At 43.7% G+C, this 14,769-nt stretch overlaps 1 protein-coding gene and 1 long non-coding RNA gene across 5 annotated transcripts in view; one reads left to right on the forward strand and one right to left on the reverse strand.

Annotated features, from left to right (window-relative positions):
* The window catches only part of FHL2 (four and a half LIM domains 2), a 38,583-nt gene extending 31,200 nt beyond the window's left edge, over positions 1-7,383 (reverse strand). Inside the window, exon 1 of one of the 3 annotated variants that reach the window (XM_006920795.3) lies at positions 7,206-7,340. Coding sequence is in view for 1 of the 3 variants with exons in the window: in XM_015596290.2 (XP_015451776.2) it covers positions 7,108-7,344 (237 nt within the window). In the remaining 2 variants the exon portion in view is untranslated. Of the gene's footprint in view, positions 1-4,984; positions 5,098-7,107 lie in introns of those variants that run through there. The other 2 variants (XM_015596289.2, XM_015596290.2) reach the window with 2 other exon arrangements.
* Positions 7,384-7,602: 219 nt separating this feature from the next.
* LOC107196318 lies at positions 7,603-10,157 on the forward strand. 2 transcript variants are annotated; one of them, XR_001517719.2, is made up of 3 exons: positions 7,603-7,726; positions 7,829-8,756; positions 9,103-10,157. It is a non-coding gene; the product is annotated as an uncharacterized LOC107196318 (long non-coding RNA). The 2 variants fall into 2 exon arrangements; XR_003042827.1 differs by lacking the exon at positions 7,603-7,726 and having other exon boundaries at positions 7,824-7,886; positions 7,978-8,756.
* Positions 10,158-14,769: the final 4,612 nt, after the last annotated feature.

Genomic DNA, 14,769 nt, shown 5'->3' on the forward strand with positions numbered 1-14,769 from the left:
CCTTCTCCCTCCTCGCTCCTTATCTTCCCTAAGAAGTCACTGCAGTTTCAATGATTAGGAGAGCACTTTTGCTTAAACCAACGGGTTAGGTGTAAGGTGAGGACCTGTCACTTATTAGGAACAGGGCAGGGCGCACTTTATCTGAGAAGGTCCTCTTAGCGACTCCCAGAGAATTCTATAAAGCACAAACCCTGAGAGTCAAAGTAAGTAGCCCATTAGCCAAAGAGAAAATGAAGAACTTCCCTCTGTCACAGTGTTTAAAATCAGTTCTCTCTTAATTAAACGCTGCCAAATAGAATATTCTTTTAAAAAATTTGTGCTTTTAAAATTACACCATCAATCTTAAGCCTCTTTTTAATGGGAACAATTATCTACGGCCCTACAGGAGATGTTCCCTGTAACTTTCCATGTTTTAATCCTATAAAACACCTGACTATTCATTCATTCAAGAAGCATCAGTTGACCTGGAACTGTTGTGTCAGAAGTTACGCAAAGTGCGGGAGATACAAGATGAATAAGATACAGGCCATCCCTGAAGGAACTTGTAGTCTAGTGGGAAAAACAGATATACATCAGACTATAAGGCTCCCTGCTCAGGGCGGTCATGGAGAGATGCCCAGGGCACTATGAGGGCTCAGGGGAGGGGCTCTGAGCCATTCTTCCCCAGAGAGCAGGGCAGGCTTCCTGGAGGAGATGTTATTTTTGCTGGGAAAGATTAGTCAGCTGATACTGAGGGCCAAGGGGCAGGGTGAATAGAGGTACGGAGATAAGAAACAGGGAAGGGTGAGCGGACACCCCAGGAAGATGGGAGAGAGTGGGATCACTCAGCAGTAGGAAAGATGAAGCTGAAAAGACAGTCAAGGCCCAGAAAAGGAGGGCCGATGGCCTTGATCACGAATGCAGATGTGCCCTGTAGGCAATGGGTTTTAGCATGTATGCTCCTGCAGCCTGCTGGATGGAAGGGAGACAGGAAGGCCCTGATGACAGTTCACTGCGTAGCAGCCAGCTTTTCTAGGTGGGGTTGGGGGAGCCAAAGCAGAAGGGCGATGACTCTTTAAAAATGTGTAGGTGACAGAGTATGCTTCTGAATCAAATAAAAACAGGACATCTTGGTTCCGTAAGGATCGTTTTAACCTAATGGTGTGCAATCGCTGACCTTCTCTGACCCTCGGTACCCCTCCTGACAGGTTATAAGTATATCATCTTGTCCATTACCTGGAACACAGAATGTGACAAGGATAAGCAACAGCCTGCAAGGAGACACTTGAACATGAGGCGTGACTGCTGACTTGCTATTTCATTGAATCAAGTCCAAATGACAGTGTCCTGGAGTTCTCATCCCTTTCGAGGGTGAAATCACTCTGATGTCATTCTCCCTTCAGCCTTGAACAACCAGGCTTGAAAAAGCTAGATCTCAGGGAACATGCTTGGCTCCAGGCTAAGCTAACTGCACAGGGCAAGGCAAGTCCCAGGTGCAGCTGGCAGGGCTGGGACGGCCTGGGGAGCGCTTTGATCTCTGAGTCTCTGTCACACTGGCATTCAGCCAGATGTGAGGGTAAAGGCTCAGAGAGCAATGGAGCAGGGATGCACTGGGCTCACCTCCCGAGGAATAGTTACTATTTAAAAATCTACAGATTTGAAACGTGGGTTATTTTTATCTTCTCAGATTTAAAAACTATAAAACAGAGTTTGAGAGGGAAAATGTCAGAGCTAGGGAGAGAAAAGAGACACACACGAAAAAAGAGAGACGGGACATGAAAAGAGAGTAAGGGGAAGTGGAGAGCGGTGGTTAAGGAGGAGATGGAGAGAGCGGTGGTGAGGAGGGAAGAAACAAGGTCGAGAGAGGCGAGGACGTTGAGAGCCAGGACACTCGGCGTTTGTTTTGACCAGAAAGATTCCTTGAGAATGTAGGGAGGGGGCCGGCGTGGTGGACAGCCCCTGCTGGGCATGCTGGCTAGGCCCGAGTTTCATGAACTTGGCCCATCTTTCCCACGTGGACCTGCTGAGCCACGCTTGGCCTATCAGAGCCGGATTTTCAAAAGAAGGCTCAGGAAAGCATTCTTTCCAATGATCCTTTCATTAAACTACCTACTTTGAGCTGACCCCAAAGGGGCCACTTCCCTCCTCCCCTCAGACCAAGTGTTTTTCTAGATCGATCGACCTTTAGGATACTCCTCTCACAGTTGATTCCTAAAGAGAAACCTGCAAAGTTCCCAAATCCTGCCTGTGACACGAGAAGCTTCAGTCAGTCAGTCCTGATAAAGCTATGCCCACCTCTAAATGCCACCAGGGATGCACATAGGAAATTCCATCGCTTGTCAGCAACCAACCAGACTTTTTTGGAGAGAATTAAGAAAATCAGTCTGTTGCATGTGGGCTCTTTTTCGATGTGCGTTTAAAAATACAATGCTCTCATGATACCGCATGACAATGCGACTGCTTGTGTCCAAGCCATAAACGCTGGGAAGGTGAGCACCACGTATTGCTGCGGGCTCACTAGCAGGTGACAAACACGGGGTCAGGTGCTTCATAAATACTCACGAAATGAATGAACAAATGGGTGAACGAGCAAATGAAGACAGCCATTCCAGAGGACAAATGCATAGGCAAAAATCAAGAATAAAGGCGAGGAATGTTTTATGTGAATGTTTTATGTACAACAGACCCAAAGTGTAATATGGCTTGGAATCTGATGCCATTAAACTTTCCAATGTCACGGACCCTGAGCTTCATTTTTTCTCCTCCATCACTGGCCTCTTTCTCCCTTCCAAATAAACTGCAGCTTCCACAGCAGGGAGAACTTTATTGTGTTTGGACTCTAAATCCATGTGAACACAGTCCAGGCTGAGTCCTGGTCAGATCAAGAAGCAAAAGCCAGGCAGGAGGCACTTGCAAGCATGTCTGCAAAGAATGTTCTTGATCCCCTGACACAGGCTACATGTATCCGTGAAAGGCCCTGGACCTTCCACAAAGACACAGAGCAAAAATCCTCACCCCACATTCTTTTCATTAGTCTAGCTGAACTGTTTCTTTTAAATAAAAAACTCTGGTGAAAGGGAGAGGAGGGCCAATCCAAGGGATGTTGCTATTTAAAAAAAAAAAAATGTAATAACGTACCCAGAATCCACTTGAAATCGATTTTTAATAGATTGTTGGTAAGGCGTAAGGTTGACTATGCCTGCTGCTATACGATATATTTGTGGATTAATTTAATGAGCCTTTACTGGTTATATCTACAGGCAGGGGTCAGAGATGAATTATAATTTGGTATATAATCTGGTAACTTTCAAAAACTTAAAAAGTCTTGATTTGTCTTTGATAAAGAAATGGTTTGTGTCAGAGACATGCTTGAATAAGGTAAACTAGTGTCTTCCAAATTAACTTTTGAAAATGGAATAATGAAAAAAGTGGAGACATAATAAATGTCAAGTTTCTGATCGTAAGTCCACAAATACAAGACTAGTGATACTTGTTTTGATGTCCCACAGACTTTTAAATCCAGTCAGTAAGAATGTATGAGGTAACCACTATTTTCCACTGTCTTAGGTACTGGGAGGCTGAGATAAGACATACAATTTCTGACAGAGTTCCAGACCAGTTCTAGCTCCAAAGAATTTAAATCACCTTCAAGACACTATCTTGTAATTTAATCTCAAAACATGCCAGTTTAGTAGATGCTAGACAAGTATAATTATGCAGGCTAGAATGTCAGGCTGCCTCAGGTTCTTAAATCATCTAGTGTTGGGGGAAGGTGAGAGGGAGACCCCAAGCTACAGCTCCTTCACTGCCTTCCTGGGAACGCATGAACAAGTCATTTATGGGCTCACTCTCCCTCACCAGCCTCGTCCAGTCTCCAAAAGGCAGCCTGTTGTTTACACTCTGTCTGCCTGGCCTTTTCCTTTGGTGACCCCCGCCTTCCACGGAAGATTGGCCTCTTCATTCTCCCAGCCCTGTTCCCTTGTGGCGTTTCTTTAGCACACCGCATCAGGACACACTGCATCGGGACCCTGTCATGATTGAAGCACATATCCTGCTACTCTGTGCATGGACTGGCTAAGTCTTATTTGTTCCAAAAGTCTTATCATCAAACATAGACAGATCTATTTTCTTTCTGACTGAAAACCTAAATATTTACAGACTTCAAGTGTGCCCTTTGAATAAGTTTTATTTACCTATAAACAAGGCAGTCACTTCTCTTAGTGGCATAGACATCACTTGCCTTAGTACCATAAGCCTAAAGAAGATCTTTAAGTCACAGTCTGAATCAGGGCAAGGAAGATATGGATTATGAGGGCTGAAGACAAGTGTGGTACCATGTGACGTCCGAGTTCAGGCCAGGTGTGAGAATCACTGTGAGGACCGGACTAATGATGGAGAGACCAAATGCTGCCCCAAATCTCTCATTAGGTCCCCAAGAAGACAACTGTATTTTACAGCAACAGGAAAATCAAGACCGTCAGTACCAAAGAAGATGGGATTTTAAAAAGGTGAGATGGAGAGCTGGTGGGGAGAATTTTTAAGCAAAGTTAATGGGGTTCTCCAGAGAAACACAACCCAATAGGAGAATGAATATATACATAAAGCCTGAGAACCAGGAAAGTCAATGGTGTAAGTTCCAGTTCAAAAGCTGGCAGGCTCAAGACCCAAGAAGAGCTGACATTTCAGTCCAAGTCCAAAGGCTGGAAAGAACCACTGTCCCAGTTCAGCAGTCAGGCCAGTGGAGCTCCTTCTAGCTCAGCTTTTCTCTTCGATTCTGGCCTTCAAGCGATTGGATGAGGCCCACCCACACTGAGAAGGACAATCTGCTTTACTCAGTCTACCGATTCAAAAGTTAATGTCACCCAGAAACACCTCACAGACACCCAGAAATCACATTTGTGTCTAGGCACCCCACGGCCCAGTCAAGTTGATTTAACTTTGACCGTCTCAGGGCTAAAGTTCAAATTCACAATTCAGGACAAAAGAGCCAATTCATTTGACTCACCCCAAAGTCACAGTGCCAGCTTGGTCTCCTGAAAGATGGAGCTCTCAGTCACTCGGGAAGAACCTATGCATTTTGTTTGAGGTGGTCATCTTGAGGAAGTGGCCTCTCACAGTATAATTCCACATGATCAATGGACTTTGAAAAAATTATTATAATAAAATGACACAGGAAGTATCCAATATCTCTTTTTGTTAGCCCAAGCATAAGGAAGTTTGTATCTCATGGCATCTGAGTCAGAGAGAAGCTTTCCTACTCCATCCCCCTTGCTGACAAATGAGGCAGCCTGAGGCTCGGATCCCGGGTAACCCACTCTCTATGCCAGACAGAAATAAAACCCAGGCCTCTTGAAGCCCAGTCTAATTTTTTTCAATATTCTACTGGGCATTTTTGTCTACAACTTAGATTCCTTTAAGAATTGAAAGTGGTTTAACAAGCAATCTTGGGTCAAAATCTGCAGCGTAATACCTCATTGAAATATTCAGGTGTGCCCCTAAAGTTTAGTGGTTAGAACTAAGGCTCTTGAGTTAAGCTGTCTGGGGTCAGATCACAGTACCACTTTACAGGCTGGAAAATGTTAAGCAAAAGTTACTTTGATCTCTCTGTGCTTCTGTTTATCTGTAAAAACCAAGATAACATTAAATATGAATACAATGCCTTTGATTACAGGCTGTGCAACGACTCTGCAAACAAGCCACTGTCATATCCCTGTTTTCTGGTTGAAGAAACTGAGGCACAAAGAGATTTGGTGACTGGGCCAAGGTTACACAGCCTGTGGCTGAGGGATGGGGACGTGAACTCAGGTAGCCCAGATACAGTGCGTGCATGCCCACTAGCTCGCCACACCTACCTTCTGGCATCTTCGTGGGGATTAAATGAGACTGTGAACATAAGAGCCTAGAATAGTGCCTGGTACTCAGCAAGCCAATTCAACTGTTATTAACATGCTGCTGTGTAAAGCATTTTAAAGCATTTAAAACATGGTGGAAACCTAATTCCATATCTTAATTGATAATCCTTCAAAATTCAGAGTGAGCTAAATCTGAAAAACACGGTGAAAGAAAATTTATATAAATGTACTGTGAAGCATTCTTCTTTGAGTTAGGTTTTGTGGAAGTTTAATTGCCCATCAGGAGCCCCTGTACTCCTAAAACTTGCCTCAAATGTTTTTTGGTCTAAACCCCCTTGGGGATAGCAAAGCCTCCTCCCTCTAACATATTACTATAAAACATAGGTGAGCAGACATAGTGCCAAAAGTGCCAGAAAGATCTGGCCTTGTGTTTTGAACACAGTTCTCCTGATTATAAGCCTAAATTATGATTTATTATCTTCCAAAATAAATGCAAGAGGAGCAGCCATGGAAGGCAGCTGTATACCTGTCAGTCTACCTGGCTTAGACTAGTTCCAATGAAACCCAAATTGAGATTTGAAAGTAAGTATGACTGATTCTTCATTTAAAATAGTAAACAATATTTAACACTCTGCTCACAATTTCAGGTATGCTATCACACAAGTGCAATTTAAGATTAGATTTTTTGTTGTTGTTTAAATAAACCCATTTCGTTAAACCTGGCGATTCGGTTTTTTAATTTCCCCATGAGTTAATGCGAGTTAATGCCACACCTCAAGCTCCACTACTTTCTACTTAAGGGAAAGGCCTCGGACATACTACACAAACGGATGGCGGCCAGAGTCCAAGCCTCCAGGGAAGGGGGTGGTCACATTCCCACGCTTGGACCCGCGGCCAGCCTTTGCCCAGGGCTCACCCGTGGGTGGCACAGCCCTCCTCGCCACCCAGCAGTGACCCATCTGGCTAGAACATGGACTGCGTTCCAACGAGGATGAGGCTGGGGGAGGGGAAGGGTATCCCCGTGCCTCCCACCAGGGTTAGCTTACTCTCCCCGGGTCAACCGCTCGGCTCCCCTCTCCCAGGGGCCCCCCACCTCACCGCCCGGCTCCGCACTCCCTGAGTCTCCTCCATCGCTCGGCTCACCACTCCCCCGGTCCCCACCACCGCCCGGCTCCCCACTTCCTGGGTCACCCCCATTACTTGGCTTCCCTCTCCCCGCGTCTCCCCCATTGCTAGACTCTCCTGTACGAGGGTCTCTCCCAACCGCTCCGCTTGCCTGTCCCGGAGTCTCCCCTACGGCTTGGCTCCTCAGTCCGCAAGCCACGCGGGTAGATCCCCGTCTTCCTCCGGGTAACCCGGGGCGGTGGCACTCACCGCGCGGCTGGCAGGCGCTCCTGGACGGGGCGGGTAGGAGGTCCCCGGCAGCGGTGCTGGTGGCGGCGGCTCCTGGCTGCGGCTCCGGAGCCGGCCGAGTGGAGCGCAGCCTCCCGCCCTGGCGAACCCCGCGTGTCATTTGACCATATAAGGAGACAGACGCACGCCTCCGAGGCGCCGGCGGCGCGGGCTCGGCGTGCTGGCACTGGGTCCCGGGCGCAGGGGGCGCCGGGGCGCGGGGGGCGAGCGCTTTCCGTCTGCTGGTCGTCGCGCCACCTCCCCCAGCTGCAGCGTGCACGGATCTCAACTCTTTGTTGGCTTTGGGCTTTTCCACGTTGCCTCGGGGTCTATAGCGCACCGGGGTGACGTGAGACTTCGCCCCTGGCCTTGCCTCACAGGGGCGACTTGGGAGCGAGGGCCACGGGCCGCCGACGAGGCGACTCAAGACCCGCCGGGGAGGAATGGCAGGAATCTGCCGGGTTCACGGAATGAGAGGCAGGCCTAAGCCTGAGAAGATGCAGGTGAGGCGGGAGGAATGGACCTGGACCGGGTCACTCATCTGGTCTTTCGAGGGTAGGAGGCACGCGCCTGAATGTGTTTGCTTTTTCCGCCTTATCCTGCAGACCTCTCTCTGTCACGAAATGAACGCAGCAGATGGCCAAAAAGAATGAACAATGCCAGGTTCTTTGTTCTGATAGGGGACAGGGAAAGGTCCAATCCCCAACATTTCAGGGGCTAAAGGGCTGTTTATATGTTCTGTTGTCCTCTCCAGGGAGGGAAAACAAAAGTGAGATGGAGAGCGTGCCTCCCACACTCAAAATCCTCTGCCCGAAGCACAGTTTGGACTGATGGTACCCTGCAGCCTCCCCGGAGAAAAAGCACAGGCTGAGTCCCATGTCTGAGCAAGGGGCATCTGGAAAGAGACGTTTGCTCTCGAATAGGTGGCTGGCCTCTACGTGCAGACGGGTGGAAGGTGAGCTGATGGACAGCGAAGGCACAGTAGCAATATCGTCGGTAGACGTATTATCTTTAACATCCAGTGGGCCTCGGAGAAGGAAGAACTATTAGATTGTTCTCTTTTGGTTGACGCTTAATGTCTGGTGATATTTTAGAGGCTCCCTGTGGATCTCCATCATGGAATCAGAATTTGAGAGCCATCACATTAGCTGCCACTTACTGAGCACTAATTCTATGTGTATCTCATTTGATCCTCACGCATTTGAGGTAAGGGGTTTGTGGTGAGGACCATATCAGAGAGATTTGCTCATGGCCTCCTGAGCAAGCATTATGCCAGCTGAAATTTGAACTGGAGTCTGTCAAATGGCAAAGCCTTGCAAGTATCTTACAGGGTATGAAATGCGTGTCATCTCATCCGTTGTTCCAGTGCCTTCCAGAGGGCTAAGACAGGAGCCCAGCCAGAACTGGGTGGGGAAATCCAGTCTTTCCTTCTCCATTCCTCCCAGAACCCCACAACTTCTCACCAAGAAGGGAAGTACCCTCTCCTGACCTGAATTCCCACTGACAGTCAAGGCTACTGTCTCAAGACGAACTGTGCGTAGAAAAGTTTTTTCCTCCAGACTTGTTTATATTGTTGCAAATCACAAAATAATCTCCCAATTCTCAAATGACGAATATAAAACTTCAGTTTTTAAAAACAAGTTTAAAAAATAATGAAACAATTTCTGCATTTATCTTCTTTTGGCTAACTTAATTTTATTATTTTATTTAGCTTTCTGAGTTGTGTTTTTAACTCATTTATTTTCATTTTTATTGACATAATTATTTAGTTCTACAAATCTAATAATTGCTTTATCTGTGCCATACAGATTCTGAAATTTTGTATTTTCTTTATTAAGAAATTCTGCAATTTACTTTTTTATTCTTTTTTGACTTAAAGGATAGAGGAACGTATTAAATGATCCTATGAAGATGTAATCAGCAAAATCCAGACTCTGGAAGCGAATTTACCCAGTTTCTACAATAATGTCTAAGAAGAAAGAAAAAAAGGAAAGAAGAAAGGAAGGAAGAAAGGAAGGAAGAAGGAACAAAGGAAAAGGAACGAGAGAAAGGAAAGGGAAGGAGCGAGATGGAGGAGGAAAGAAAATATTAAAAAAGACAACCAACTGCAGTGAATGAATGGAGCGTACTTGGGTTCTGAATCAAAGAACAAACTTTAAAAATTAAATTTTCATGAGACGAAAATGTGATACTAATAGGATATTTGATATTAATAAATTATTATTATTTTTTAGGTGTGATAATGAAGTCACACACATTTTTAGAGCCCTTACTTTTCAGAAATAGTATGAAAATATTTACCAATGAATCAGCCATGGATAAATAGTAACCTCTGAGGCTGGGTGATGGGTATGTGGGGTGGGGCTCTACACTAGTCTCAATCTTTTTCGAAGGCTTGAAAAAGTCCATAACGAAAGTTTTTAAAATTATAAATGCACATAGCATTTGCCCCTCATCCAACATTTCCCCTTACAGGAAATTATTGTACCGATTGACTTGCTCATGTATAAATTGATATACATACAATAGGAATCATTGTAGAAATGTTTGGAATAGCAAAATATTGGACCATGTTATACGTTCATCAACAGAGTCTAGTTAAATATTGTATGGTACATTTTAGAATTATTTTTAGATGTATCTGTTAAAAAGAACAATGTAGTTACATTTATTGATTTGACATGCTGTCCAAGATATATCAACTAAAAGAAAAGTTGAGACCACTTATAGATAGTAACCAACCGTTTGTGTTAATAAACAAAGAAGAGAGACAATATAAACATGTAAACCTAATAACTGTTTTATCTGTGCCATACAGATTCCGAAATGTTGGTTTTTTTAATTATTATTTTAAGAAATTTTACAATTTAATTTTGTATTTCCCTTTTGTCCTAAAGGATAGAGAACATAATAAATGACCCTATGAAGATGTAATCAGCGAAATCATGTGTTTGCCTCTGGGGAAAACGTGGGGCTGGGGCTATGAAGTGAAAGTGAGATTGATTTTTACTACATGCCCTTTTGTTTCTTTTTAATTTTGAGTTACATAAATATATTATCCATTCAAAAATAATATTTTAAAAATTAATGCAACACATACTCCTTTAAGAAACATCAGAAACAAATTTGTTAAACTGAGTTTATAGAAAGTCAAAGGAGGTTTGCTAAAAATAGAAGGAGAAAAGCGATTCCAGGCTAAATGACATATACTTTTCTGAACAATTTAAATCAGAGGACAAACTATTAATAAAATAAATTTACACAAGCTATTCCGGTAAATGTATTTTGAAAAGTTCTACCTTCTATACCATTGTATTCCCAAGACCTAACTACAGTGCATGACACATAGCATGCTTAATAAATATTGATATGGAATAAATGGATGTATCACAGAATTGTGACAAGTCTTTCATTTTGAAATCGCTTATAGTATAACGAATAGAATAGTGCAGAAAATATAATGCAATCTGTGGCAGTACAGCTCGATCTCTGGAATCAGGCCTGAATTTGAATGCCTGTCTAGCTCTACCACAAAACCCTCAGTTTGCTCAAATGTAAAATGGGCTAATAATATATACTTTAGAAAATCGTTGGGAAGATCCTTTCTCATGATACATGTATACTGTTTAACCACTTATTAGTTTAGTCCTTGGCACATAGTAGGCCTTCAGTAAATATTAGCTTCTATTCCATGGTATTTTATTAGATGGTAAAGGGGAGATGGATCCAAAATAAGAAGGAAACACAAAGGTGGTTAAAAGGTACAAACTTTCAGTTATAAGAAAAATAAACACTGGGGATATCATGCACAGCATGGTAACTACAGATAATACTATAGTGCATATTTGAAAGTTGCTAAGAGAGTAGATCTCAAAAGTTCTCATCATAAGAAAAACATTGTAACTATGCATGGTGATGGATATTAACTAGATTTACTGGGATGATCATTCATAATATAGATAGTAGTAAATCATTATGTTGTACACTTGAAACTAGTATAATGTTATATGTCAATTATACAGATCTTAATTTTTAAAAAATGAAATAATTTTCATCGGAAGGAAGGGTTAAGGTTTAGGTCCTGTTCTAAAGATGAGATTGTCTTTTTTTTTAAAAAAAAATCTCTGCTGTAGATAAAAGGCTAGTTCACGGAAGAAAAAAATTAAGAAATTATATTTTCTGAGAAAGGGATCAAGTGGCAACTGATAGGTTGCTCAAGCTAATCTCCTATTTATTTTGGTTCTCCTTCTCCAGCAACATGGTCCTAACTTCTTCCTCTCTTGTTGTGGGGTTTCAGGGAGAGGCGTAGCTAGGAAGGGAGGGAAGAAAGGGAAGACTTTGTGGCGTAGGACAGGAGTTCTCAAAGTGCAGTCTGGGCCCAGCGGCAGCAGGATCACCCGGAAACGTTAGAAGCAAACATTTTCGGGCCCAACTCTGTTTCAACAGGTAATTCGGATGACTGACAGTGCTTCTGGGTAAAATACCCGCTAGGGATTCCAGCTCTGGACTCAGTAATTTACCTGAAACCTAGGAGATGTCGGTTTCTACAGGGGGAGGGAGTAGGAACAGACATAGACTAAACATAGGCCAGCCTCAGGAACTCCAAACTCCAATTACAAGTATTACTTAACTCCGTCAGGTACTTCATGGGAGGGAAATACAAGGTAGAAAACTTACAAGGCGAAAAGTTCCAGCCTGTGTCTCAATGATACAAATGCTGACACAATTCTCTCCACTGAGAATGTCGAGAGGGAAAGAAAGGCAGAGCTCCTAGGAGTGTGCCAGCACTGCAGACCAGGTGGTAGGTAGTCAGGTGGGCCAAGGAGGCTGGCGGACCAGGCCCCACGCTACAGGCACCAGGAGACCTCACCATCATGAGGAAGAACAGGAACCCATGAACACATGAGGGAGTGGTGGTAGTGGTGGTGGTGGTGGTGGTGGTCTGATAGCCTTACATTAGTTAGCCTAACTGACCGTTTCAGTGAAGATTTTTAGAGCTTTTATTCCATTCAAGAAATAGGAATTCTCACAGGCATTTCCACCCACTCAAACCTGGGCAGGAAACTGGTGGATGATTTGCCGTTGATTCAGAGGTAATCATTCTTAATTGTCTCAGATGGTTGGAGGGTGAGTAAGTGTCTCAGATCATAAAAGCTGGTGGTCAGGATCCCAGGTGGGTAGCAGGTGAGAAGGAGCCTCCCCATGACACAGCTCCCAGACCCCAGTATGGTGGCTCTGACACCTGGGCTCACTTTTCCTGAAAGTACTACTTTCCTGAATCAAGCAGAGAAACCTCTACGGAAGGGGACCCTACTAGCAGGGTGGTCACCTACCTGTGCTCATGCTCGGTGCAAATGTCCTCCCCAGCAAAGGAAAGAACTTGGTCTGCTACAGCCACATTCTAGTAGGACCCAAACATTGTTCCCTTGACTGTTAGACTTTTAGGAAAAGCTCAGTCCTCCATGAAAACCAAGCTCTTTTCCTTCCCCTCTCTCCTCTGCCATGCTCTGGTTAGGAGGGAAAATGCTTAGGCTCTTTCTTAAGACGCAAAGTTTCCATATCTTATTTCTTCGCTCTCTCTTTTTCACAAACCGATTTAGTGGATGCAAATAGTCAGTGTTTGAAGGCTGAAAATATGTCTGACTCTGAGCCAAATCCACAAACAGCTCCGTGATTCTGAGTTTGCCATCACTGGTTAATCTGATTTGGAGCATTTGATACAAGTTTCCATGTGGCTTTGATAAGTCATTAAAGAAGTTTCTTTTTGGTGGCTTAATGACCAATAAAATGAAGCCATTCACACCGCAGTTGCGGTCAGTTGTGGGTCAGGAAATGCGGCTGGAAAATTTTTAATAATGTGTACCCAGAAAAAGTTTGCTTCTTGTTTGAGATCTTTTGTCTCTGATTTTAATTCTTTTTTGCAGTAACCCATTCACTTCTCTACTTGCCAGCAGTTTTTTTTTTTTCCCCCTTTATGAGCTATTCCAAAAGCCATTTAAGAGAAGTGTGTCTGAGGTCTGTGCAAACCTGGCAGCACCCTACTTTGAATGAAACATGTTTGCTTCCCTAAAATACCTGAAACTCTTGTGGCTTCTGACACTTCTTCCTGGCATCTCGAAATGGGAGCTTTTCATGCCTCACTTGTTTCTCAGAATGTTGATTTTAAACTACACTGAAATCTGGATTTTCTTTGTGAATTAAATTTATGAGTCAGTGCTGCAACTTTAAAATAGCAAGCTCTTTCTCCCCTGCCACCAAAGTCCTTTTGTACTATTTCTGCTTTAATCAGAGTCATTAATAGAAAATCACTGGTCTAACTAGGAAGACCCAGGGCAGCCAGATCCTGGGAGAGGGAGTGGGGTGCGCTGCACTCCAGGTCCAGCTTCCTCTGTGGAGCAGTGTGTGCACCACAGGTAACAAATACTCTTAACCTTTGTGAGTATCCCCACCTCACCTGTGAAACAAAGGATGTACCACCTCTCTTCTTGCCTTAAAGGGTTATTTCAAATTATTTAGAGTTTCTTCAAGTCATTTTTACTGCTAATCAATAATTGAACATTTTCTAGACTGTCGCCTGTGGATTATTCTTCACCACAGTGTGGATTTGTGTATAATAAAAAAGCTATTTTTTAATGTTGCTTTATGTTCTTCTAAAAAACAAGTTAAGAAATAACTTTCACCTATTTCAGAAAGTGCTTTAACATTGGACCTGAGAGTCATGACAGAGCTTTCTGGAACAGCCAAGCTTCTTTCTACATCATTGCAATAGTAATTGACTGCTGAAATACCAGGAAAAAATTTTCTAAAATGTCTGACCTTCGGCATATCCTGGCAGTACTATGTGCCCCTCCAAAAAAAATCTTTTGAAATTCTGGGCTATCCTAACTGCCACATAGTTTCGGAAACTTCTGCACAGTTAGAGATGCTGAGCAATTACTCTGTAACAGTCCCAGATGAGTCACCCGCCTCCTCACGGGGACAAAAGGGGCAAATTACCATAGGATACCTAAAAAACGTTCTTAAACTTGAGATGACTTTTTCTTTTTCTTTCTTTATTCTTTTGCCTTCCTTTCAACAACTTGAAATTATATTTCCATCTTGCAGATGGCCTTGCCGTAACCCAGCTCCCTGCCTCATTAACATTCGATGAACTCAGTTCATTCTTCCGCCCTGTTTGCGTGGTGGCTCTTTCTCTATGTTGAGATTGGCCCCTCGAGTTTCCAGATCACGAAAAAAGCAGAGGAAGAACACGCTTGAGAGGCTTATTTTTCTAAGAATATGTTTGGATTGTTATCAGGTCAGGAGAGCAGGGGCTGCGATCTTTGAGACCCCTTCCAGCTCATTCTCTTTACTCCCACATGTTCCACCTGTAGCCAGTGGGGGAAGATGCCTTTCTTCATTCTGCACTGCCTGGCAAACTCCTGTTTATCCATTGAAACAAAGATGAAGTGTCTCCCCTAGAAAGGCTGCGCGGGGTACCCATTGATAACCTCATTTGTGATCATTCCATATTATCTCATCTTTCCCTCGTTTATAACAACAAAGG

Source organism: Pteropus alecto, unplaced genomic scaffold (assembly GCF_000325575.1).
Source record: "Pteropus alecto unplaced genomic scaffold, ASM32557v1 scaffold288, whole genome shotgun sequence".
NCBI lineage: Eukaryota > Metazoa > Chordata > Mammalia > Chiroptera > Pteropodidae > Pteropus > Pteropus alecto.